General features: G+C 42.0%; 1 protein-coding gene across 1 annotated transcript; it reads right to left on the minus strand.

Moving 5' to 3' along the window:
* Positions 1-1,901: 1,901 nt before the first annotated feature.
* Positions 1,902-24,654, minus strand: fez1 (fasciculation and elongation protein zeta 1). The gene is made up of 10 exons (XM_004084225.4): positions 24,350-24,654; positions 21,764-22,116; positions 12,702-12,789; positions 11,759-11,845; positions 10,320-10,485; positions 9,300-9,613; positions 8,677-8,757; positions 3,083-3,158; positions 2,922-2,987; positions 1,902-2,810 (listed from the first exon to the last, which is right to left on the minus strand). The coding sequence occupies exons 2-10, from the start codon at positions 22,084-22,086 to the stop codon at positions 2,794-2,796; spliced, it is 1,218 nt and encodes a 405-aa protein (XP_004084273.1). The 5' UTR covers positions 22,087-22,116; positions 24,350-24,654; the 3' UTR covers positions 1,902-2,793.
* Positions 24,655-26,348: the final 1,694 nt, after the last annotated feature.

Consider the following 26,348-nt stretch of genomic DNA (forward strand, 5'->3'; position numbering starts at 1 on the left):
AAAGCTTCTTTTCTGATCATCAGTTTCCTCTGCAGACTGTAGAACAGGGATGCCCACACTTTTTTACTTATAAGCTACTTTTGAGACGAAAAGTTCCAAAAGATCTACCTATATAAATATATTTAGATACATATGGCTTACCCTAATATGTCTTACTCATAATAAGTTAGGCAAGTCCTGAGAAGCCAGCTCAATGGCAAAAATAAGACCCGGGCAATAAACAGCTACGCACTGCCAGTTATCAGATAACCTGCAGGAATAATAAGATGGCCAAAGGAAGAGATACAGACCACGGATGTTAAGACACAAAAGCTCCTCACCATGCATGGAGGGTTCCATCCCAAATCCAGCACACTGAGACTGTATGCTAGCCGCAAGGAAGGAGGCAGAGGACTAGTGAGCGTAGAAGCCACTATCCAGGATGAAACATCCAAGATCCATGAATACATCAAGCTCAAGGCCCCAACTGACAGTGTGCTCAGTGAATGTCTCAGGCAATGGAGGGCAGAGGATGAGCACCGGGAGAAGAAAGAAGAAAAAAAAGTGCGCTTAGTGTAGATAAACAGTGACGTATGTTTCAGAAAATGTTCGATTAGCCGTTCTGCATGTCAATCAAATGACGTGTTACACTGTGAAGATGCTGATTCACTGACAGATTTTTCTTTATTACATTTTTATTTTTTTGTTTGTTTGTCGTTGATGGCCCGTGATCTGCCGTCACATCCTTTGTGATCGATCGACATGATGAACACTCCTGATGTAGATGTCTCCAGTTTTTCTGTAGGCAGTTTCAGTTTGACATTTAAATTCAATTGATGCAATCCTTCATGGCCTTGCCATTGATGTTTTCTTCTTAGATACTTTGTCCCTCCAAGACATCACGTTGAAAACTCATCATCCTACAGCCTGAGTCTCTTTGATTTTTCTTTCAGACATTTGTTGTTTTATCCCAATTATTCTGAGACTCGTTCATCAGATAAGTTTGTCTTGTAATCTATGTTCTGTTGATAAACAAACATTGGCTCATGGGATCTAAAGTAGTTTTGACATGGGGATTTTACCAAAGACAGAAAGTTGTCAAAAAGTGTGTCATCTTAACATCCTTCAATTCCGTCAGGCTGTCAGTCCTGTTCAGCACTTCTACAGTGCTGGCAGATTCCTATGTCTGCTGATTTGGTTGGATGTTTCTCTATGATATTATTTTAGGGTATTTTTAAATTTACTTCTCTTTCACAGACTCAGTTTACCACTGGTTCCAATCGAGGTCTGCAGAAGAGCATCTCTGAACACACAACACCTCCAACCTTGAGGCAGATGGACTATAGCAGCAGAAGACCACACCGGGTGTCATTCCTGTCAGCTAAGAACAGGAAACTGAAGCTACAATTCACACAGACTCGCCAAAACTGGACAATAAAAGATTGGAAAAACGTTTTCTGGTCTGATGAGTCTCTATTTCTGCTGTCATATTTGGATGGAAGGGTCAGAATTTGGCATCAACAGTATGAAAACAGAGGTTCACCCTGCCTTTTATCAATGGTTCAGGCTTGTGGTGGTGTAATGTGTGGGGAATATTTTCCTGGTTCACTTTGCCCCCCTTAGTACCAACTGACCATGGTTCCAACACCACAGCCTACCTGAGTATTGTTGCTGACCATGTCCATCCCTTTCTGACCACAGTGGACCATCTTCTGATGGCTACTTCCAGCAGGATAAGACGCCATGTCATAAAGCTGGAATCATCTCAGACTGGTTTCTTGAACATGACAATGAGTTCACTGGACTCAAATGTCATCCACATTCACCAGAACCCAACTCAATTTTAATTAAATTATAATCTTTCAATAACAATGAAAAACATAGGACTAAAATCAGAGATGTATTTGTGAAATTAGAGCATAAAGGTTGTAAGGATTTAATGTTTTATTAGAATCTTCTCATTCGCTTACATGGCGCAAAGAAAGTCATAAATATGCTAATGTGTAAATGCAGTCACCTGACAGGAAAGAGCTTCTCTTACTAGGAGATGATATGAAGGAAGACTCAATGAATAAACTACTGGCTGCTCAGGTGGAACATAATCCGAAGCGTTTGCTATGATCAAGCTCTATATGAATGTGACAAAAGTGAGGAACAAAGATCTGGACAAAAAAGGCTAAAGAGCACTGGATCTGGAGATGTTGAAAGAAGCTTAGAATGCACTGAACTGCTCCCGCTAAAGGAGTGTGCTTGTTTGCATTCTAGTAAAGCTACAGTACTTAGTTGGCAGAAAAAGGTCCATGGCTTTTAAATCTGAATGAATCGCCATTTCACTGGAAACAAACAGGGAAAATGTGGATCCATTTGCACCAGTGAAAAAAGTCATCAGCTCTCCGGTGGGTTTTGGTTGTGGAGCATGATAAACTGGTGGAGGCCTGTTGACGTGCGACATTGACAACTTGGCTGCTGTTAGAAATAAGAAGATGACAGACAGTGAAGCAGTGAAAACACTGCCGCCACACCTGATCTTGTGAATCTTGCTGTATTTCATGCTCCATTAGTGAAGTCCTGTAAATGTGAGCCATCCCACTTGTTCTGTGATTGGCTTAAAAACATTATTCATGAAGAAAGGAGGTGCGCTCAGCGAGAGGCAGTTGTTGTGGTTTAGTCATCAGGATAATGTTGGAGATGAAGATTCATGGTTGATAATAATGAAAAATGGGGGCTCATGCATCTTGGGCCAGAGGAGAAGAGCTTGGAAAAGCTTGGTAAAGGATTACTCCATTACACTGCTGCCTGTGGCCTGGTGGTGCTTTAGGTGGGACACAAGACTAAAAGGGAAGAAAACATGGATTACCTTTATGCTGTGTTTTGGCAGGCAGCAAAGAAACGGCTGAATCTGATTTGTCCAAAAACTTTAAATGTAGACTTCTTGTGTTTACCTTTTAAAATGTAGTCAGTCAGCAGTGTAGGCACCTTCTCACTGTCCTCCTTTATGGCATACAGAACTAAAACAGATGGAATGTCTTTACTAATAAACAGGTAATTTAATTAAATATTTATCATTTCATCGTAATAAGAATGTTTTGATCTGTACACCTACTTTTAGTGAGCATCTGCAGGTCATCAACAGATGGTGGGGTACCTTTCTTCTCATATGGGATGACAGTGTTTAGATACTGAAACAGAATCAGGGTGAAATGTTCAAGCTGAGTGGAAGGTGTTAAACATTCCTACAATGAGCTCACATTTCTAAACATTTGGTAGGTGGCGTAACCTCCTAGCCATCATCTAATGTTTGATTTTTATCGTCATCTGTTGCATACTTGTGACGTGGAAAGGCAGTTTAAAAGTTTGAAAGTTGTAGTAGGTTTAGGTTTAGGCTTTGTGAATTGACAAAGCCTCTTGGATAAGAGGTGAAATGTTTTCCAACTTTAAAACCAAGTCCAGATGACATCCCCTAAACCTACTACAATGGAACCAACCTGGATGAATGACAGTCTTCATAGACAAGTTTGAAAGTTGTCAAAGTTATAGGAATACTGCAAAAAAAAAAAACAAAAGCTAAGACTGCTTCTCATTTAGTGCTACGGTCACAAATACAACTCCCAAAGGGAAGGCGTCAACAGAGTATTTAAGATTAGCTGCTGTTCCGTCAGGAGTTAGCAAGTCAGGCAGGGATGACGTCATTACGAAATCGGGCAGCCACAGGGCAGTGATTGGATGATGTGTAAATGACTCCGGACGGCAGCCGTTCATATCAAGTGCCATCAGCTGCCCGGTAGCCTGGGGGTATGTAAAAAGCAGCATGCATTATAAATTTTAAGAAACATGCCTCCCAAGAAACAGCAAGGGCAAAGCGGTCCAAGGATTACTACAGGACTCAACAGCCCTCACCGGGTGCTTGCCCTGCTACTGTCCGGTTGCTAGAAATTGTATGGTGACAGTGGGACGGAAGCGCGAGGGCAGGGGGATAGCTGGACGGCGGCAGTCCAAAAAACAGCCGATCATCATATAATTTTGGGAAATGTGGAGACCCTCCTATCACCTGCCACCCGCCCGTCACTTGACTGCTGCCGCGCGACCTCTATATGTGCCCGGGCAGCCAATGGCTGAAGTCAAAAAATCATCTGGTTGTCGTTTAATTTGACTTCCGCGGCCACCACGTAGCACGTAAAAATATGACTGCCGTGCGGCCACCTACTGTATTTGCTGAAAAACTTGCATTTAGGGCCACTGTGTGATTGCATTTTGGGATATGTGACCTAGCTTTTAATGTGAGATGAGGTAGGCAGGCTCTGACAGACCCTGATCAACCCTTCCTAATCATGAAACAACAATCTCCTCTATTGAGTAACATACAGTCAGGACCATTAATATTTGGACAGAGACACATTCTAATTTAGTTTCTGTACATTACCACAGTGAAATTTACATAAAACAACTGAGATGCCATTGAAGTGCAGACTTTCAGCTTGTATTCCATGGGTCGAACAAAAAGATTGCATAAAAATGTGAAAAACTAAAGTATTTTTTAAACACAATCCCTTCATTTCATGGGCTCGTAAGTAATTGGACAAATGAAATAACTGGAAACAAAATGGTCATTCCTAATATTTGGTTAAAAAGCCTTTGTTGGCAATGACAGCCTGAAGTCTTAAACTCATGGACATCACCAGATTCTGGGTTTTCTCCTTCTGAATGCTCTGCCAGGCTTTTACTGCAGCGGCTTTCAGTTGCTGTTTGTTTGTGGGCCTTTCTGTCTGAAGTTTAGTCTTCAACAAGTGAAATGCTGCTCTATTGGGTAAAGATCAGGTGACTGACTTAGCCATTTAAGAATATTCCACTTCTTTGCTTTAATAAACTCCTGAGTTGCTTTGGCTGTATGTTTTGGGTCGTTGTCCATCTGGATTATGAAACGCCGTCCAATCAGTTTGGCTGCATTCACCTGGATCTGCACAGACAGTCTGTCTCTGAACACCTTAGAATTCATTGGGCTGCTTCTGTCCTGTGTCACGTCAACAATAAACACTAGTGTCCCACTGCCACTAGCAGCCATGCACGCCCAGACCATCACACTGCCTCCACCGTGTTCTACTGATGATGTAGTGTGCTTTGGATCAGGAGCTTTTCCACGCCTTCTCCAGACTTTTCTCTTGCCATCAGAGGTAGAGGTTGATTTTGGTTTCATCTGTCCAAAGAATGTTTTTCCAGAACTGTGCTGGCTTTTTGAGATGCTTTTTAGCAAAGTCCAATCTAGCCTTCCTATTCTTGAGGCTTATGAGTGGCTTGCATCTTGCATTGTACTCTCTGGATCTACTTTCATGCAGTCTTCTTTTGATGGTAGACTTGGATATTGATCCGCCTACCTCCTGGAGAGTGTTGTTCACTTGGTTGGCTGTTGTGAACGGGTTCCTCTTCACCATGGAAATGATTCTGCCATCATCCACCACTGTTGTCTTCCGTGGACGTCCTGGGGCCTCATTTATAAACGTTGCGTACGCACAAAAGAAGGCGTACGCCACTCTCTACGCAATAGTTGAGATTTATAAAAAGCAAACTTGACGGGAAAATGTGCGGTCCTTCATCAAGCTCTGACCCAGGCGTACGCACAAAAACGGGTGAAATGAGAAACGGCGACACCGTCGGCAGATGGAAGAAACACGTGAAAGTGAAAATGACAATACTGCCTCTCAGAAATAACATGAAGACTTCACAAAGAAAGTCTTACAATTAACAGCCTACACGAACACCCGTTTGATCGATCAGCAGTGAAGCAAACAAAAAAAAAATTCAAACGAAAATTACAACAGAAATTCAAATGAACAATTATTTGCAGAAGGAAAAGTGAAATATGTTCTGCAATATTGGCATGTTGTGCAATTCATCCTCATAAATAATATATTTAACAGAACGAAATAATGTACAAAACTGACATTCCCGTCAATGTGTCCGTCTGGCGGAGCAGATATAGGTGCAATTAGACAGACAGATGGATAGATGGAGAGAGATGCATTAATTGTCCACTAGGGAAAGTTGTTTTCATAGTAAAACATTTCTTTATAAGCTACAGAATTATGGTATTCATGCATATGCCTTTAGTTTGTTTTATTTTTGATAAAACAATGTATGGCGTACGTCTCAACCATTCAGAAAGCAACAAGAAATTACATTTGCGCTGATTAATTTCCCATTTCCACGTGGATTATTACCGACATCTGTAGCTTGTCAGATGTAATTAAATGGATGGAAATAAAATGCCCCATCACAATGCGTAATGACGCACAATGGCTGATCTGGCGCTCTTAGAAGATGTGGCAAATGGAAGAATTCGGAGTGAACGCATCTTTAGACAGCAAGGAGACTTGCTGGCAAACGAGGACGAGTGGCTTATGAGCCGGTTCCCACTTCCTCTGCGGGCTTTTGGGGGGGTGTCCCCCGGTGCATCTGGCGCGTCGGTGTCCCCCTACGCCTCAGTCACCACTCCACTTAAAAGGGATTCCCCAATTATTGCCGCCAGTCTCTCATCAGGAGGGGTCAGCTCCGGTGTCCCCCCCACACCCGTGGCAGACACGGGTGTGTGTGTGTGGGGGGTTCAGCGCTAGACGTTTTTTTGCCTTGACTTTGATGTCCGACCTTTTCTTTTTTATTTCGGCCACGGTCCGAGGTTGTGAGGCTACAGCGTTTTCTGCGTCTGCCGCCGTCTGCCACTCACGTGCCTTTTTGGCATTAGTAATGCCCACACTGTGCCCTCCAATCAACATTATTCTCCTCTTTTCCACCTCGCCAACGATAATTTCTGCTTCACATTGAGTGAAGTTACGTTTTTTTCATTTCCTCTCTTTGTTTGCCATGGTTTCGCAATCAATGAATATTCATTTGTGGGCGTTTCACGGACTATTTATGGGCAACTATGGGCGTGTCATGAGGCCGCCAAAGCTGCGCAGCATTTAGAATCGGTTGTGATTTATTAAAGGAAAGATGCGTAGGATGTGCGTGCGCACGGTTTTATAACTCCGAATATTTCTGTGCGTACGCACGTCCTATGTTTCATCCGTACGCCACTTCTGACGCAAATCCTACGCAAAGTTTTATAAATGAGGCCCCAGGTCTTTTTGCGTTGCTGAGTTCACCAGAGCTTTCTTTCTTTCTCAGGATGTACCACACTGTTGATTTAGCCACTCCTAATATTGTAGCAATTTCTGGCATGTTTTTTTCAGTTTTCTCAGCTTAATGATGGCTCCTTTAACCTGCATGGAGAGCTCCTTTGACTGCATGTTGTCTGTTCACAGCAAAATCTTCAAAATGCAGCACGAGTCCTCTAATCAACTCCAGGCCTTTTATCTGCTCCACTCATAATGACATAACAAGGTTTTACCCACACCTGCCCATGCAATAGCATGGAAGTCAATTGTCCAATTACTCACCAAATGAAGGGATTGTGTTTAAAAAATGCTTTAGTTTTTCACATTTTTATACAATCTTTTTGTTCAACCCATGGAATAAAACCTGAAAGTCTGCACTTCAATGGCATCTGAGTTGTTTTATTTAAAATTCACTGTGGTAATGTACAGAAACTAAATTAGAAAAGTATGTGTCTCTGTCCAAATATTTATGGTCCTAGCTGTAAATGTGTGGCACCAGTTGTGACAGAAAACAGTTTAGCTTCCTTTAAGGTGCTTCAAGGGATCCAATGGCATTCAACATTTGATTACTGAAGCAAAGACACTTTACAGAACCACCAAACATGTCTTAATGACTAGAATTTCTTTCTCAGGATAAGAATTCTTGGTAAACACTATTTTTCTGACCCCACGGGCACAACAGTCAGTGCACCTTCCACAAGTTATTTTTATCATGTCTATCAAAATGAGCTATACATGGACAGGATGAATGGTCATTGTTTATACAACTAATAATCTGCATTTCTTTGCTTGCATCATTGCACACAAACTTGTTGAACATGTCTTCAACATTTTGTACATTCATTTTACAATATTTTTTTGGGTTTCCATGAAACCTCATACACTGAAGAAAATGGGTGATAAAGGGGTAAAACCAGAGAGGAAGAGGAAGAAGAGGCCAACATGGAACCACATGGCTGATGAAATCAGGGCACTACTTGTGGATCATGTGGTAACTAATGGCCTCACAATGGCTGTGGCTGGTCAAAGGGTGCAGCCAAATGTTGGGAGAAGCACAGTCAGTTCAAATAATCAGACAGCAGGTGATCAAACTGTCATTTAGGGCTTTTCAGCACAAATTGATTTGCTCTGTACTATCATAGTCATGCAAGACTTACAATTTACTACATCTTTTGCCACTGACTTGCTTTTGTGTGATTGACTTTCCATTTTGATGGACGGACGGACGGACGGACGGACGGACGGACGGACGGACGGACGGACGGACGGACGGACGGACGGACGGACGGACGGACGGACGGACGGACGGACGGACAGACAGACAGACAGACAGACAGACAGACAGACAGACAGACAGACAGATAGACAGATAGATAGATAGATAGATAGATAGATAGATAGATAGATAGATAGATAGATAGATAGATAGATAGATAGATAGATAGATAGATAGATAGATAGATAGATAGATAGATAGATAGATAGATAGATAGATAGATAGATAGATAGATAGATAGATAGATAGATAGATAGATAGAGTCACAGAATTCACCTGCTTCTCATTTCCTGAGCTTCCAAACGTTTGTCTGATGCCCGTCTGCAGGATGTTAGACAGTCCCTCCATGCTGAAGCGCTAAAGGTCACAGCACAAAAACACAGGTAAATGCACAAAAATAAAATAGTCATCGTTAAAAATGACTGACCCAGCTTCTTCACCAGATGAGCAACATCTCACTTAGGACTGACCAGAAATATAAATACATAAAAGTATTTTCATTTTAGGGGTACAGAGGTTTTGATAATAAGTCACGACAGAAACCTCAAAGACAAACATCCATGTGTCTTTGGTTGCTTTACAGTAATGCAGCATCAGGTACCGGCAGAGACAGAGTTGTTGAACTGCATGGAAAATCCATTAGACCCTACAGTGAGTGGATAGCATGCAGCTCCTGCCACACAAAGACTTTCCAGGAAGATGTTTTAGAGGCTAATGGATCTGAGATCAATGTTTTAAATAGTCTGTGTAATCAACAAGAAACTAACCTGCTTTCTTATCTTTATGTGATTCACTTAAAAAGTATAAGCATGCTAAATTCTGCAACTACGTTAACAAAGTTTTGCAAATACTAACATTAGCACCACTCACACAAAGTTTTATTGATAAAACGTTCTCACCTTGACAGGCATGCTGCCTGTCTTGTCCGTGCTCCCCGTGAGCCCTGAGTTGCCCCCATTCATGGACACCATCCCCCCTCCCTGCAGGCTCAGGGCCTTGTCCCGGCGCTTGCGCTTGTTGCTTTCCCGCTGCTCCTTCTGCCTGTTCTGAACCTCCATTAAGGCTGTGATGAAGGTGTTCTTCACCTCCTTCTCAAACTCCAGCTCATCCCTCCGAGCCAGCTGGTTGACCAGCTCCTCTGAGTAATCGCGGATGGCTGCCTCCACTCTGTGCAGCAGCTCAACGAGTGCCGAGCTGGGCATCAAGCTAAGGCCTGTAGGATGCATGGAGGAGAGTGAGGAGATGGTGAGGAAGAAATCTTCAGAAAGAAAATCTAATCTAAAAGAGGTAACAGATAAAACCACAAGAATAAAAGAAGATGTTTAGAAGAATCATAAGTTCATTTGTTTTAACAGACTGAGAGGCCATAACAACAGTGGCTGTGTTTTATACTAAATATCGAAGAATATTTAGAGTCAAATACTAGTAATACAAATAGTGATAGGAAAGATTGAGTAAAATTCAGGATTTGACTTTTTGTAAAACACAACAGCACAGCATCTCAGATTGAAGCCAAACAAAGAAACTAGAAAGAAATCCAAGTCAGCAAAGAAGTTTTCATTTGAGCTTTAAAAAACAGTTTAGAGTTGCATGGAAGATGAGACTGACTTATATAGGAACTTTCAGCTTTTCTCTTTTCTGACTGTCATTTTCTGGGGATTCCTGGATGGATGTGCAGTATGTGGAAAGGGAATAGCTCCTGCAACAGTCCCCAAAGGACTCTGCAAATGTCCCCCTAAATTCTGTCTGCCGTTCCGGAGCACCATGCATTTCTGGACTTCCAGACGGTATTTCTCATTCCAACACAAAATATTAAGTTGGTGAAAAGTCCTGATGAACAACGTTGTGTTATTTCATTTTTGTCTTTATGGTCGAGATCTCGGTTAAAATAGAAATGCTTGCATGGCTTGCAGCTCTACCTTCATAGGAGCAGTTGTTGTTGGAAGCCTGTGACAGCTGCCTAATCTCCTCCAGCAGGGAGGGGTTGGTTCTGGAGGAGCAAGGGCTGCCCTCCTCTTCATCCTCCTCCTCAGTTTCACCAGGATCAGGAGAATTTTCCATCATCTCAACTATTTCCTCAATGACCTGGAAGAGACATAAAGATAGAAATAGGAAAGGTGTGCTGGATACCAGTGGAGTTTGTGAAGCATCTTCTCCAGATGGTCTGTGACTTTACACTGACAGCTCCAACAGGATGAAGACCAATATTGTTTCCCTGCAGTTTTGAAACAAGTTGTTTAAAGATCATGTTTCTATGCAATCATTTCAAACCCCCAATTATTGCATAAACTTCATATGCTATATTTTTGAACATTTTGGACATTTTTTAGCCTTAGAATAAACTATTTTATTGAAATGAGTAAAAGAGCTTCACATAAAAGCCAATGATCAAATGAAAGTAATGAAAGTGTGATCCAGAGTTTAGTTTATGGTTAGGTGTCCAGATGTCCATACATGAAGCTTCAACAGTGTGCTAAACACACACATTACTAAGCTTCATCATACTCAAAGTGACAAGCATGTTGAATGTTGTTTCATGCTTCTAATACATTTGATGTTCTCAGTTACTCTCCCCACTTGTCTATTTGCCCCTAATCAACTCTCCAGTCCAGATCATCTCTGCTGCCTTTGTGACACTGAACCTGACCTGTCTGCTGGATTCTCCTTGTTTGTCTCTGGCCTTTCGATGCTCTGCTCACTGGATCAGCCTCTGCCTTGGATTCTGCACACTTGATCTCTGGATTAGCATTTGGCTCAGACCATGGATAAATATTTTGGATTAATGAACCCATTTCTACTTAAACTGCCCCTGTACTGGGCACGTTTTACACCAGTGGATTCTGCAGTTGGTTTGTTTTTCTCTACAGTAAACTCATCCTCCAATCAGTCTTCTTCTCCTGTGTATTTCTAGATGACCCGGTTGAGTATTTCCTGAACCCATCCACACGTCCTGTGCCATGATTTTCAATAAATGTGGATTTGACTTTATTTGCAGCTCTGGTTTTATAATTATGTCTCACTATTTATTGGGTGAGCTTCTCCTCACACATACAGATGCATTTCTTTATGGATTAGCTCAGCAATAAATAGTCCAAGTATTTTAATGTAATTCAGAAACAATTGCTAAACAAAGCGAGATTCTGTATGAGTCTCTCTTTATCTTGACTAAAGATGTGAAGTGGTCCTTCAGGGTCATCTGCGTCTCTGAGCAAAAACATCCATGAAGACACTGAGGGGAAATGGAGCAGAAACTCCACACCAGGAGCATCAGAAATCTCAACAGTGAGACCTTCCAGATAACAAATAGGACTTGAGCATCTCAGAGAGAACACTGCAGTTTCTCAGGTTTCACACACACCTGATCTGCTGTGATGAGAGGCTCATCATTCAGGCAGTTGGCATTATCGTTCTTCTCGTTCATCTCCTCCTCGTCTTTTTCACAAATCTGCAATTTGAGTCAGAATGTGAACTAATGTTAACAGCAAAGTGATGTTCACACGAGAATATGAATGCCTCATTAAACAAAAAATATACATTTAGGTGTTTAAATAACAAAAGACTTGTTTTATTCAGTGGTGAATGTGCTTGAAGCTACACAAACACTGTTGGCAGGGATTTTAAAATACAATTCAGATGTATATATTTATATAGGGAGAGAGGAATCACAGACTTCACCAAACATTTCTGAAGAGTTCTTTGGAGAAGAAGCTAAAGGTAACTCTGTTCCCCATGGGAGATGCGTTTGCACATCCAAACAAAGCTGGGTCATAAAATTGCTGCTGTCTGGCTGCATTTGAGGAGGAGGAGGGATCTCCCCCACTGTCAGAACGCTCAGCGTTGGTCAAGCATGTCTTCAAGTGACACTGGGAGCTCTTCTCTGAATACATAAGCCAACACAGTCGAGAAATATCACATCAGCTGTCTATAAATGTGACATTTAATGTCTTTATTCAATGAAATTATTATTTAAAAAAGTGTGTTGTTGTATTTATAGTCCCTAGTATTTTTATGTGTGATTAATTCATAAAAAGTGCTGGGACTGAAAAAGGGAGAACAGGCTCCAATGTCCCGATGTTTTAATTCTGTATTTGTGAAAATAAAGCTGTTTTTTTAAGATCTCAAGAAAGTTTGTGTTTTTTGAGTAGAAAATGAGGCTCGAGGTTTTTTTTTTAAGTCAATCAAGATTTTCTAAATCAGCATAAAGTACCAGTTCAAGTTGATCACAAGAAGAAAAAAACCTGTTGATTTTCAAAAAGAGCAGCAAATATCTAACAGATTGTTGAATTTCCTTCGCTCTGTACCTCACGGTCTGAAAGGTTCCCGTTGAGTCCCTCAGAGTTGGTGGTGTCCCAGGTGGAGATGTAGTTGTCGGTTAGAGCGTCCCACACACTGAAAAACAGCACATATGTGCATCCATGTCAGTCAGACAACATCCACCAGAAAAAGATACAAAAAAGAACCTTTCCTTCCAGCAGCTCCACAAACTTCTTCAAACTGCAATGTGTGTTTTCAAAATCGGTTGTTTGTCTTCAGCGGGCTGCAGCTCCATCAGACTTCATGTTTGTGTTTCAGTAACAGTTTGCAGGGAAAGAAGGAACAAAAGAATGCACTTGACAGAAATCCATTGCAGGTCTAAAAGAGTTTCTTACATCATTATTCACAAATGTCTCCGACTGCAACTCCAACGCCTGAACATCCGTGAATGAATGACAAGACTGGAGAGAGTCTCCTTTGTCCTGCTTTGTCCCTGCTCCATCCACCCCGTCACACAGTGGACCCATTCACCATGCAGTTTACCTCACCGGCCATGCCTGCATGCCCAAACTGCAAAACAAACCTTTTAAACCACAAAACCCCTAATTGTCCAGATTGGATGACTCCACTTTTTTACACATCATTTCTGTGAGATAAAAAGTGAAAAAGACAAGACAGTTCTGTGAGGACAGACCATGACGCTGCAAAATATTTAATACTCACAAAGATTTCCAACCTTGTCTTTTGACGTTCAAGATATTTTAGCAGGTTTGAAATTGTTTTAATTCATCTTTGCTCTACAGCTGTTCTCTAAATCGGTAGTGGAAATGTTTTTGTCTCATTAAGAGCTGGGATCTAGAAAATAGGCAATTTTTATTAAAATAGGTCAGAATCCTTTTTCATTTTGTTCTTAAATAAGGTCATTTTAACGTGTTACACTAGATTTTTATCTAGAGAGAGAAGGGGAAAGGCAGGAACATAGGTTTGAGAATAGGGACTCTTAACGTTGGCACAATGACAGGGAAAGGCAGAGAACTGGCAGACATGATGGAGAGAAGGAAGGTAGATGTACTGTGTGTGCAGGAGACAAGGTGGAAGGGCAGCAAGGCACGTAGTATTGGAGGAGGATACAAACTGTTCTATCATGGTGTTGATAGGAAGAGAAACGGGGTAGGAGTGATTCTGAAGGGGGAGTTTGAAAACAGTGTTCTAGAGGTGAAAAGAGTCTCAGACAGGATGATGAGCCTAAAGTTAGAAATTGAAGGGGTGATGGTGAATGTAGTCAGTGGGTATGCGCCACAGGTTGGCTGTGAGTTAGAAGTGAAGGAGAGATTCTGGAGTGAGTTGGATGAGGTCATAGAGAGTTTTCCCAGAGGAGAGAGAGTTGTTATTGCAGCAGACTTTAATGGGCATGTTGGTGAGGGCAACAGAGGTGATGAGGAGGTGATGGGCAGGTTTGGTGTGAAGGAAAGGAATCTGGAGGGACAGATGGTGGTGGACTTTGCGAAGAGGATGGAAATGGCTGTAGTCAACACTTACTTCCAGAAGAGAGAGGAACATAGAGTGACATACAGAAGTGGAGGTAGGAGTACTCAGGTGGACTACATCCTATGTAGACGAGGTCATTTGAGAGAGGTTAATGACTGCAAAGTGGTGGTAGGAGAGAGTGTAGCCAGACAGCACCGCATGGTGGTGTGTAAGATGACTCTGGAGGTCAGGAAGAAGAAGATAGGGAAAACAGAAAAGAAGACCAAGTGGTGGAAGCTACAGAATGAAGAAACTTGTGAGGAATTTAGGCAGAAGTTGAGGCAGGTCCTGGGTGGTCAGGATGAGCTTCCAGAGGACTGGAAAACTACAGCAGAGATTATCAGGGAAACAGGTAGGAAGGTGCTAGGTGTGTCATCTGGAAAGAGGAAAGACGGTAAAGAGACTTGGTGGTGGAATGAGGAAGTACAGGAATGCGTCCAGAGGAAGAGGTTGGCTAAAAGGAAGTGGGATGTAGAAAGGACTGAGGAAGGTAGACAGGAGTACAAGGAAGCGCAGCGTAGAGTGAAGAGAGAGGTGGCAAAGGCCAAACAGAAAGCTTACGATGAGCTATATGACAGGTTAGACACAAAGGAAGGAGAGAAGGACTTGTACAGGCTAGCCAGACAGAGAGACATAGATGGGAAGGACGTGCAACAGATAAGAGTGATAAAGGACAGAGATGGAAAGGTGGTAACAACCCAGGAGAGTGTACAGAAAAGATGGAAGGAGTATTTTGAGGAGCTGATGAACGTGGAAAATGACAGGGAAAGAAGGGAGGAAGATGTGGTTGTTGTGGAGCAGGAAGAAGCAGAGATTGGAAAGGATGAGGTTAGGAAGGCTCTGAAAAGGATGAAGAGCGGAAAGGCCGTTGGTCCTGATGACCTACCTGTGGAGGTATGGAAGTGCTTAGGAGAGACAGCAGTGGAATTTCTAACAAGGTTGTTCAATAGGATTTTAGAGAGTGAGAAGATGCCTGAGGAATGGAGGAGAAGCGTTCTGGTTCCGATCTTTAAGAACAAGGGTGACATGCAGAACTGCAGCAACTATAGAGGAATAAAGTTGATGAGCCACACAATGAAGCTGTGGGAAAGAGTAGTGGAAGCCAGGCTTAGGAAGAAGGTGGAGATCTGTGAGCAGCAGTATGGTTTCATGCCCCGTAAGAGCACCACTGATGCCATTTTTGCTTTGAGAATGTTGATGGAAAAGTACAGAGAAGGTCAGAAGGAGCTGCATTGTGTGTTCGTAGATTTACAGAAGGCGTATGACAGGGTGCCGAGGGAGGAGCTGTGGTACTGTATGAGGTCGTCTGGAGTGGCAGAGAAGTATGTCAGAGTAGTTCAGGACATGTATGAGAGAAGTATGACGGTGGTGAGATGTGCTGTAGGTAAGACAGAGGAGTTCAAGGTGGAGGTGGGACTACACCAAGGATCAGCTTTGAGTCCTTTTTTGTTTGCTATGCTGATGGACAGGCTGACAGACGAGGTAAGACAGGAATCTCCCTGGACACTGATGTTTGCGGATGACATCGTAATTTGCAGTGAGAGTAGAGAGCAGGTGGAGGAACAGCTAGAGAGGTGGAGGTTTGCTCTGGAAAGAAGAGGCATGAAGGTCAGTCGTAGTAAGACAGAATACATGTGTCTGAACGAGAGGGATCAAGGTAGAAGCGTTAGGTTACAGGGGGCTGAGGTGAAGAAGGTGCAGGAGTTTAAGTACTTGGGGTCAACAGTTCAGTGTGATGGGGAGTGTGGAAAAGAGGTGAAGAGGCGAGTGCAGGCAGGTTGGAGCGGTTGGAGGAAAGTGTCAGGAGTGTTGTGTGACAGAAAAGTGCCAGCAAGACTCAAAGGAAAGGTGTACAAGACAGTGGTGAGACCAGCTCTGCTCTATGGGTTAGAGACGGTAGCAGTGAGACAGAGACAAGAGGCTGAGATGGAGGTAGCAGAGATGAAGATGTTGAGGTTGTCCTTAGGAGTGACCAGGTTAGACAGGATAAGGAACGAGTACATCAGAGGGACGGCTCATGTTGCCTGTGTTAGCGACAAAGTCAGAGAAGCCAGACTGAGATGGTTTGGACATGTTCAGAGGAGGGATAGTGGATACATTGGTAGAAGGATGTTGGAGATGGAGCTGCCTGGCCGGAGGGCAAGAGGACGGCCAAAGAGGAGATACATGGATGTCTTAACAGAGGACATGAAGTTGGCTAACGTTAGGGTAGAAGATGTTCATGATAGAGTGAGGTGGAAAAGGATGATTCGCTGTGGCGACCCCTGATGGGAAAAGCCGAAAGAGAAAGAAGACACTAGATTTTTATCACTTTAATCAAAATGAATAATTAGATCCATAAAAACTCAAAAAACAAAGAATTTGCTAAGAATTAGTATGACATTAAAATGTGAGTAATTATCTATCAGTTAGCTATTTTCCCTTTCTGAATGCTGGGGGGGAAATTCCTGTTTCGAGATTTTTAAATCTTAGTATCAGATTTCTTGTTCAAAGTAGTAAAGTGGACACATCACTTCACTGCTTTTTTTGTAAAAAAAAAATTAATTAATTTTTGCCCACTCAGACGCTTCTTTATGTACTTTCCCTATTTTCAGACCACGTTTCCAGAAAAATATATCCAGTTTAACTAGAAACTGACACCACATGTATGTAAAATGTTCGTTCAATATGATCATAGGTAAATCTTTGGAGTTCTGTGTGTCCTTCAGGTCACAGACCGATTCTAGTCAAAGTGAAGCCTTGGCAGCTCGTTCTCATTTGACTAGAGTGGCTCACAGAACAGACACTGCAGATGATCTGCTTCAAATGTCGATGAATTGGGCCATCGTTGAAGGAAGGTGCACTGGATGGCAGGTTATCCTTGTGCAGCAGTGCAGTGTTTCTCATTTACTGGACTGGGTTCAAATGACAGAAAACTTGGTCTTTTTGCTTTCATTCACTAACCAACCAACATGTTATTTGAAGGTCTGAAACAGCAACAGCTGTCATTTATGTTCCAACATCCTTCCAAATTATACGGAAACATATTTTTGATCTTCATGTAGAGGCTTGAGCCGAAGCTCTGACCTGTTAGGTCACAGAGCAGAGCAGGAGTTTTTTTCTCCACATTTATGACTTTGAAGTACATCAAGCAGTTTCCACAGGTTGATTTCAATGAGCGGAGCAGGATGCTGCTTTCCTGCATATACCAGCCTATCATTCTGCATGAGTGACATGGGGTGCTGTCATTTCACCTGTGAGCAGCAAAGCTGACCACAAGCAGGCAACTATCCTCCTCCTGTTCCTTCAGTTTGCTGCACTCTGCCATGTCTCATATCACGCAGCTGCAGGGATTAAGTCCAAATGTTCAACAGTGTTTTCAACCACAAATCGGATTATAGTTGACGTTTCCAGCTGCTCTGTAGTTTGGAGTCATGTTGACATATTTTCGCTTTGCTAAAACACAACACTGTGTTCCTGACAGTGTCAAGAACAACAGCTCTGCCTCCTGTTTTAAAGCTATTAATAGCTGCTTACAGTCTGTGTTTGCATCTCTCATCACCAGATCGTAAATTACATTTTACATTTCTGTCCCAGGATGGAGGACGTTAGAAAGACACAGTAAACTGTTTATCAAGCACCAACATGGATTTTATTATTTTAAAATGCCCTCTATCGAGCAATCAGTAAGATATGTTAAACAGAATTCTATGCAGAGATGTCTCTGTTGGTGCCACAAGAACACACACACACACACACAAAAGGGCTGGCAGTGGAGAAACAGCCTCTAACACACAGCCAACGCCTACTGAAGCAGAAAAAACTGCATTCTGAATTATTCAGCATGCAGCCTGGCTGAGAGGAACAGGGATGTGTAATTATAATAATCCAGGTACTGCACAAAAACTGTGGAAAGCTTGATTTCATATGAAGGTCTTTTCAAGGTGTGTGTGTGTTCTTCAAAATGAATGAAAGAGGGCTTCCAGGTTTCCCTCACTCTGTGTCGCCTGGAAAAATGTCAACATATGTAGAAAAACCTAGTTTGTAAAAGATCTTTTGGATTTGGGTTCATCCTGGTCAGTCCAAGAGTCTCGCTTTAATCCAGTCAAGATGAGGTAATTGAAAAAATGACTAATAAGGAACCAAAAAGCATCGAGATAAAAAGTGAGGCAAAGCACTGATCACATCAAGTCTCAATCTTCATCATGGCAAGTCTTGTGTTAGTTGCAGTTATAACAAAAAAGCATCTGGAATATTCTGTCATAGGGAGGGAATACCACAAGAAAGATTTTTGATAGTATTGATCAGATTATCTAGACCAGGGCTGTCAAGCATACAGCCCGCGGGCTGTATCAGACCCGCCAGGTGGTTAAGTCCGAACCACACATGAGGAGAAAAATCAAAAGGATGTTTAAAAAAGAAAGCACGTTTCTAGTCCATTCCTGTGGCGAGTTATGATTTTTTTTTTTTTTTTTATGATTTCTAAAGAAATAACCGAAATGCGCAATTCCGCCACTAGGGGGAGCAAAGGAAAAGCAAAACAGGTGAAACAGCAAATATCTGCATGTGACAAAAGGGAAACCTAACAGCTCTGTGTCTGGATAAGATGCAGTTTGGTTCCCAGCGAGCCTCACCACTGTTACATTATAAGAATAATCAGTAGTGACACAATGATGAACAAAATGTTGTCAAAAAGAAAAAAAAGGTTGAAGTGAAGTGCTGAGCTTTCCAGGAAAAACTGAAAGAGTATTATTTGTTCACGGAGCTGAATGCAAAACCTGCATGCTTGGTAGGTCATCAACAGGTCGCAGTGCTCAAAGAATATAACATTCAGCACCACTAAGAGATTTACCATAAAGAAAAGTTTCACTGTTTGCAGTTACGAAAAGAGAAGATTTAGCAACTATTAACTGGACTGATAGAACAACCGTCTGCATTTACTGCAGCCGTGACGTCAGTGATGGAGCAGTGACAGACACCTTATTGCAGACAAGTTGGAGCAAACATCCAAACCATTTTAGGATGGTGAACTTGTGATAAAATTCTGAAGGCTGCAGAAGTCTTGTTCCCAAAAAGCAGTCGACCTTTGCCAACATGAGTCTGTCAAGGATTACAACTGCAGGTACAACATCTCTGAGGAGACTTGGGCGCCAAATGAAGGAATCCAGTCATTTCAGTCACTATTGATTAAAGCACCAACATCACAGATATGTACAGCTGTACATATTTATTAAAGGTGTTGAAGAGACGTCACAGCAGAGTTTCTTGAATTGATGGAAACCGCAACAGCTGATGACAGTCAGCTCTCTAGTCCCTGTGCTGGATGATGTTGGAGGGAACTGGTCATGTGACGTCAGTCTGGTCACTGATGACGCCCTTTAAAGCTCAGGAACGACAGTAAATGTGTTTCTGCAAAGGGTCTGAATCTTGATATTGATGGCCGGGTGAAGTTTCAGGAGAGAAAGGAGGTTAACTCCAAATTCTTGTTATGTTCATAAATGTTTGCAAGTTTAATTTAGTTTAATTTTTCATTGATTTGCACATTTACATTTTTGGCAGGTGTTTCATTTTTTTCCGTAGCCCCTCTTGAGTTTATTATTGGGATTGTTTCAGTGTCAGATGTAAAATATTCAGTCTGCATAAAATTGAAATTTTTTAAAAAGGGAAATGCATTTTATTTGAGATCCATTCACTATGCGCATGCAGCGGGAGAGAATGGGGGGGGGGGGGGGCAGTGTGGGCGCGCATTCATGTTGTGTGTTACGGAGGAAGGACAACGGTTATAAAAGGTTTCCCCCAGAATAAATGCTATGGACTCTTAATTGACCCGCTCTGGAGAATCCTGGAGAATCTAAGGGTCAGAACAGGGAGGAGGAGGAGGAGGATCCGCCTTGGGTCCCCCGCGCTTCTGACCACGGTCGGAAAGGGGAGAAAGAAAAAAAAGTCATCGTGGGAAAGGTTCAACACCACGCTCGGCCATTTAGCTGAAAATTTTCTCAAAACCGCCCGGTTGCGATAAGAGCCTCTTGAGTTTGGCCTGAATAGAGCGATCACCCCAAATATGAATCCAATCGGTGACCTCGCTTCCCTTCCACTGACTGATCTCAGCAGCATCGTCTGCCATGGTTGTTGTTTATGTTCTCGTTCCCGCCTACTTCAACGCAGAATGATGACGTTTGTTGTGTATCGATGACGTACGATTCGGATTCAGGTGGCCATGCTGGTTAGACGGCGGTCGCAATTGAAAAGATCGGATACATTTCGGATTCAGGACGGCATACCCAAGTGGCCTGGGTCGCATTTGAAAAGATCAGATACAGGTCGGATAGGGGCAAAATAATCGGAATTGGGTCGTTTCAGCCTGCAGTGTGAACGTATCCTAAATTTCTACAGTTGTAATACATAATACTTGCAAAACTGACCAAAGAGTAACTGAATTCTGCTCTGTGGCCTGTTTTTCTTTTACCCTTGTATTCTGCAGTGTGTTTTAGAAGATCCAGTGTAAAACTGAAGACCTACATCATCTTCAAGACTTCGTGTTTTCTCATGTGTTTGTTGACAATTGCTGCATTTCTGCAGCCATTTAGAATTCTTTATGACATCACAAACCAATGAGAAAGAGGAGGAGCTTTCTCTGTTTCTAACTGGGTGACATGAATAGTCTTTAGCAGCTTTGTGTGAGGTTTGGTATTAACTAACACATTTTGCAGACAGGTTCGCTGTTTGTTTGCCTTTCAAAACTATGCAAACTATAAATGCAGCTTTTCCAAAAGGGTTTTCCGTTCTACACAGTAAGGAAGAAAACTCTATGTTCAACTTCTAGACAGTAAATTGAATAATCATTAGTCAGTTTAATATTTTGCTGACTCAGTGACAAAATGTTACCTGACCTTTCAGAGCCTGAACACATGAAAAGCTTCAAAGGGCCAGAGAAGACTTTGTACTTTTGGTTCCTGCTCCCCTCAGATCCTAGATTGGCGTGGACCACCACTTGAAGAACCAGTGATGCTACACAGAAGTAACTGTCCTTAATACAACAGTATTAAAATTTACCGTTATAATTATTGAATGGCAGTTATGGGAGCTCAGCAGGATGTTTATCTCTTGAAGGATACTTGAAGCCTGGATCCGAACCAGTTTGTATCTCAATGGAAGACAACAGCATGAGCAGTTAAATGTCCTAAACTTCAAAAAGTGTTTGTGAAAACACAGGTATCAAAGGTTCTTCATAACCATGTCTTTAAACCCAGAACCAAACCTGTCAAAACTGTCATGAAACCATAGGCAGCACAAAGAGTGGTGCTGTTGGATTAACGTTGACCTGGGGAGAAGAGCTTAAAGAGAGTGGTTTAACCACTGTGCTGTCCTAGGCACTTTAACATTGGGAGTTGGGTCATCTAGACCCACTAGACAGTACTCTGAACCTTTTTTCTTCAATGATTTGTGATCTTCACTGGTGTCCATGGAATACATGAAATCTTTCCACCTTTATCCACCTTTGTCATAGTAGGGGGAACACGTCAATGGAAGGGGGGGTCATCTAAGACAGCACAAGGGTTAAAGGAAAAGGATGCATTCCTGACATTGAGCTAAGACGACTTACTCTTCATCCTGCAGGCGCTCTTCATCTTCTTGGTTGTGGGACTGGCTGCGTATGGGTGCCAGGCCTTCAGTTTTGGTGTTGTAGTTATGGAAACAGACATTGAGCTTCTCATCAAACTCGTTGACCAGGTCCTCCATGGACTTGAAGCTCATCATCTCAGAGAAGTTTTCCAGCTCAGAGAAGTCCTCTCGGGTGATAGAGGTAAGAGGGACAGTGGTGGTGGGGTACGAGGAGTGGCTGAGAGCGGGATGGTCCAGATCATCCATCCGACACGGCCGAAGGTCCTCAAACTCCTCATCCAAGCACACTAAAGGGGCTTCCATGGTGTCCCCCGTCAGGCTGCTCTGGGAGCCCTGCACAGCAGAGACAGCTTTAACACAACAGCAGTGCATATTCTTCTGTATGGGTTAAAAGAGGACATTTAGACATTCAGCACTCTTTGATGATTTCAGCCACAAAAAGAAGAATCAGCCTTCCACTGATTTGAGTCAATCCCTATTCAAAGAACCAGAGTGACTCTTCCAAAATCCTGCTTGTGCCTCATCTCATCTGAAGGGGTCCATTGTGTTCAGACAATGAAAAATGGAGCAGGACACAGCAGAAGGGGACCAGGTCCCAGAGGGAACCCTACCAGCTGGCTTTGCTGGTAAATGCAGTTAATTAGCAACACCAGCTGAGATTTGACTGATGAGGCGTTGAGAACTGGTTACGATCTTTGGAAGAAGATCATAAATGACCTTAAGGTTGACTTTGTGCTTTCAACTACCATGAGTGGTTTCTAGTGTGTGTCAAATTTTGAAGTATCTCTGAGAAAACCTATTATTAAAAATCATGATGTTTAGGACATGTTCTTAAAAAAGGTAGACTTTCATGAAGAGCATCTTAAATTACCTGAGAGATGGGAAAAAACATAAAAAGTGCACTGTTCAAAAAGAAAAAAAAAGCTTTAGGAAAGTTTTAGAAAATATGAAACCAAAGAAAAACTTACAGTTAATAATTTATTGTTCAGTGAGGAATAATGTAGAATAGAGCAGCAGGCTGGGTCTAAGTGTGCAAGTGTGCAAGACCTTTATTGAGAAGAACTGCTCATTACTCTGGATTATAACATAACGTGTTAAATTTACAGTTTCATACAAAGTTTGTGATTCCACTTAGAGCAGAATTTACTAAATGTGTTGTGTAGCAGTGCTGTTAGAGTTGTGTAGTCACATGACCATGATCTAAAAATAGACTTTTTCACATCAAACATTGGAAGGGAAAAATCCTGGTGGAACTTGGCACATCCACCTCTTTTTGGTGCAGTCTTTACTCCTCTCTGCTCTGCTGGACTGCAAGAGGAGTCCGTTTAAAAACATGCTTGTGCAAGCCTCCTCTTCCTCATCACTTCACTCAGCAAAGTGCTGCTGCGTCTGCAGTTGGATATCGTCTTTCAGTCTCATCCTCTTCACGTCTGTCTGCTCACTATACTGCTGCCTCTTCCTGCTGGTTTCACTCCCCTTCATCATCTTTAACTATACCTCCTTTCTGAACATTCTCTTTGAAGAAGATGGCACACAGGACCTTCATTACAAGCCAAGAAATACATCACTTAGTCCAGCTACAGTGACTGTCTGCCAACTGAGCCAATTAATGTCATTTATTTACCCATGACGAGGAGAACAGACGAAGAACCAGCTCTGCCTATACCAGGCAAACCCACACAACATAAACTAATGCTGAATTACATTTGAATAAGAAAAAAAAAATCACTAACCCAATTTCCTTACAGCCATTTCCAAGTATGTCTAATTTACTGTCAATACAGAGACATGGAAGAACTCTGGAAAATGTACAGCTTCTTCCCTGCAGAAGTGAAATCCTGGAAGTCTTTACTGGGAGGCAGGTACAGTCTTTGTACCTTTGGACCAACAGCTCTTCTGTATGTTTTTGCCTAAATGAATGAATGAATGAATGACTGACTGAATGAATGAATGAATGAATGAATGAATGAATGAATGAATGAATGAATGAATGAATGAATGAATGAATGAATGAATGAATGTATGAGGGATTTGCAGTGATTTCAGTCGTCCATGGCCATTTCATAAAAGCATTCATACCTTTGTTAGCTGCTTTCCTTAGAAATGTTTATCCTGTTTAACCTGTTAGTTCACTGCACTGAGCTTCATCCTCTGGAGTGAATTCAGATGACAGCCACATCAATGCAGGTTCATTAGGTTACCATTAGTATGAAGGGTCTAACTTTTAATAGCAAAGAGTTGAATTATTCCTCATTCCGTTTCAAAGTGCACCTTAATGGAAGGGTCCACTCATGACTGACAGCAGCTGGGATTTCACCTAAATGTGTGGCCTTAAATCAACGTTCAACGAGCAACGGTTGAAATGGAAACAGGAGCCAGAGAATGTCAGCGGCTCAGCAGAGAGAAGAGACGAAGGTGGGGGAGGGAGAGGAGTGGTAAGGAGAGAGATGGAGGAAACCATGGTTACAAGGCAAGGATGATGACGGCAGGATGATGATGAACCGGGGGGAGTCAGCGCTCAATGACTGGCTGGTGGGATGATCGGAATAGAATGAAAGCTCATTACCTGCAATAGATGAAGGGCTGTTTCCTCTGGCTGTGTGTGAAGCCTGTCAGATGAAGAGGATCTGTGTCCTTCCTCGAAGGAATAGCCGGTGATGAGCAGCAAGACTTACAGTTATTCCAGAGAGAAACAGAAACAAATCAGAGAAGTAAAGATGGCAGCGTGTGGACAGCTCTCTGCTCTGTATCCCTTTCCACATCCGCTAGACCACAGCCACCCTTCTCCGTCCTCCCACAGACCGTTATTTTCCAATCAGTAAGCAGACAGTCCAGCTCACACGGAGTCTGCGCACTGCTGGGCCTCTGACGACATCCACTCCCCCCTCCCAGCATGCTCTTCCTCTCTGCACACTCTCTTTCTCCCTTTGTCCCTGCTTCACCAATGCTCCCATTCAGCCTCTGATATTGATGAGAAGAGAGGAGGAGCTGTGCTTTGGGGGAAGGAGATTGTGTTTACAGCTAAGTAGCACAATGTGCTGCTCAGCTTTCTTTTGTTGTCTGCACAGTTCTGCAGCTGCAGTCAGCACAACCACTGAATGAAAACAAGGCGCTAATGTTATGTAATGTCATGTCAAACACAGAAACAGGCTCTAAAATAGTTTCAGCCTGAGCTAGTCGTTCAGATGGTCTCTTTTTCTGTAAGAAAACAGGAATCAGCAACACCTCGGAATCAGACACACATGCGGGCAAAAACCTGTTTTTAACCAGAAGGGAATTTCATCACCAGAAGACGTTGCCATGGCAAAGACAGGATCATAAAATCAGGAAGGCTGTGGAGCTCTGTACTTTCTCTGCAAATATAAAACTAACAATAAAATAAAGGAAAAAAAGGTGAATATTGAATCAAAGTGTGATACCAAACATACCTTCTATTGTCTGTGTAGACCACATGTGACCACATGTGTCAAACTCAAGGCCCGGGGGCCAAATGTGGCCCGCCATGTCATTTTATGGCACCCGCCAGAGCATCAAAGATTTAATTTCTTAAAATAATAAATAAATAAAAAAATGGTGTGTATTTATTCATAATTGGGGAAACGGACTTGAAATATCAGATTGGGCAACTATACATTAGGACTTAAACACTGTCCATATAACCTAACCTGACAGAATCAAATGTAAAAGGATTTATGCTAAAGTAACAAGCAAACATATGTTTTCTATGCAGCTGTTATTGTCACTTTATAAAGTTAGAATAAACAAGTAAATGAGTTATTTAACATTAAGTAGTAGTTACTTTAATTTTTCATTACATTTAATTACATGTATAAATTATATCAGGCCCTTTGAGGACAGGCACTATGCTGATGTGGCCCTCAGTGAAAATGAGTTTGACCCCCCCTGTTGTAGACTCTCAATAAACCAAGTTTATTCCATCTAAACAGTTGTAAGACATAGTTTCTGCAGATTGACAGGAGTTCATTAGAACATCACTGGAATTTTAGTTGGGACTGTTGGTGTGGAGTAAGCCCACACTCATTTCCCATCATTTTAGATCTAAAATGGTTTATTTCAAGCAATCAAAGCAAGAATAATGCAAAAATCAATACAATTAACAGTTATACATTCATACAAAGACTTATCAAACTTAGGATAATTGGACATTAAATCAAAGATTACTTGAAAAGGAGTGAAAGGAAGCAAATTTATGTAATCCCACCCATGTTCTACCGTAACCTTTTCCATTCCACGAATGATCATTATCCGGTTCATAACTTTTTATCAGACATCTATGCCTTACCAACACAGTTTCAGGTCATTAAATCCTTAAGTATCAATAAATCAAATGACAAAGATGAAGTATGATTAGAAATAACATTTTATCAGAAAAAATAGACACAGCACTGTTTCAAAAATCTTCATAGCATATCCAGATGAAGTATCAAAAATGTATCCATCATTTTTTTCTTTCAATAGAAAAATCATAAATACGTTTAGACATAACACTATTTCTGAAATCATCACAGAATATGTAAATCAAGTATCAAAAGTTAAAAATATGT

Source organism: Oryzias latipes, chromosome 14 (assembly GCF_002234675.1).
Source record: "Oryzias latipes chromosome 14, ASM223467v1".
Lineage (NCBI taxonomy): Eukaryota > Metazoa > Chordata > Actinopteri > Beloniformes > Adrianichthyidae > Oryzias > Oryzias latipes.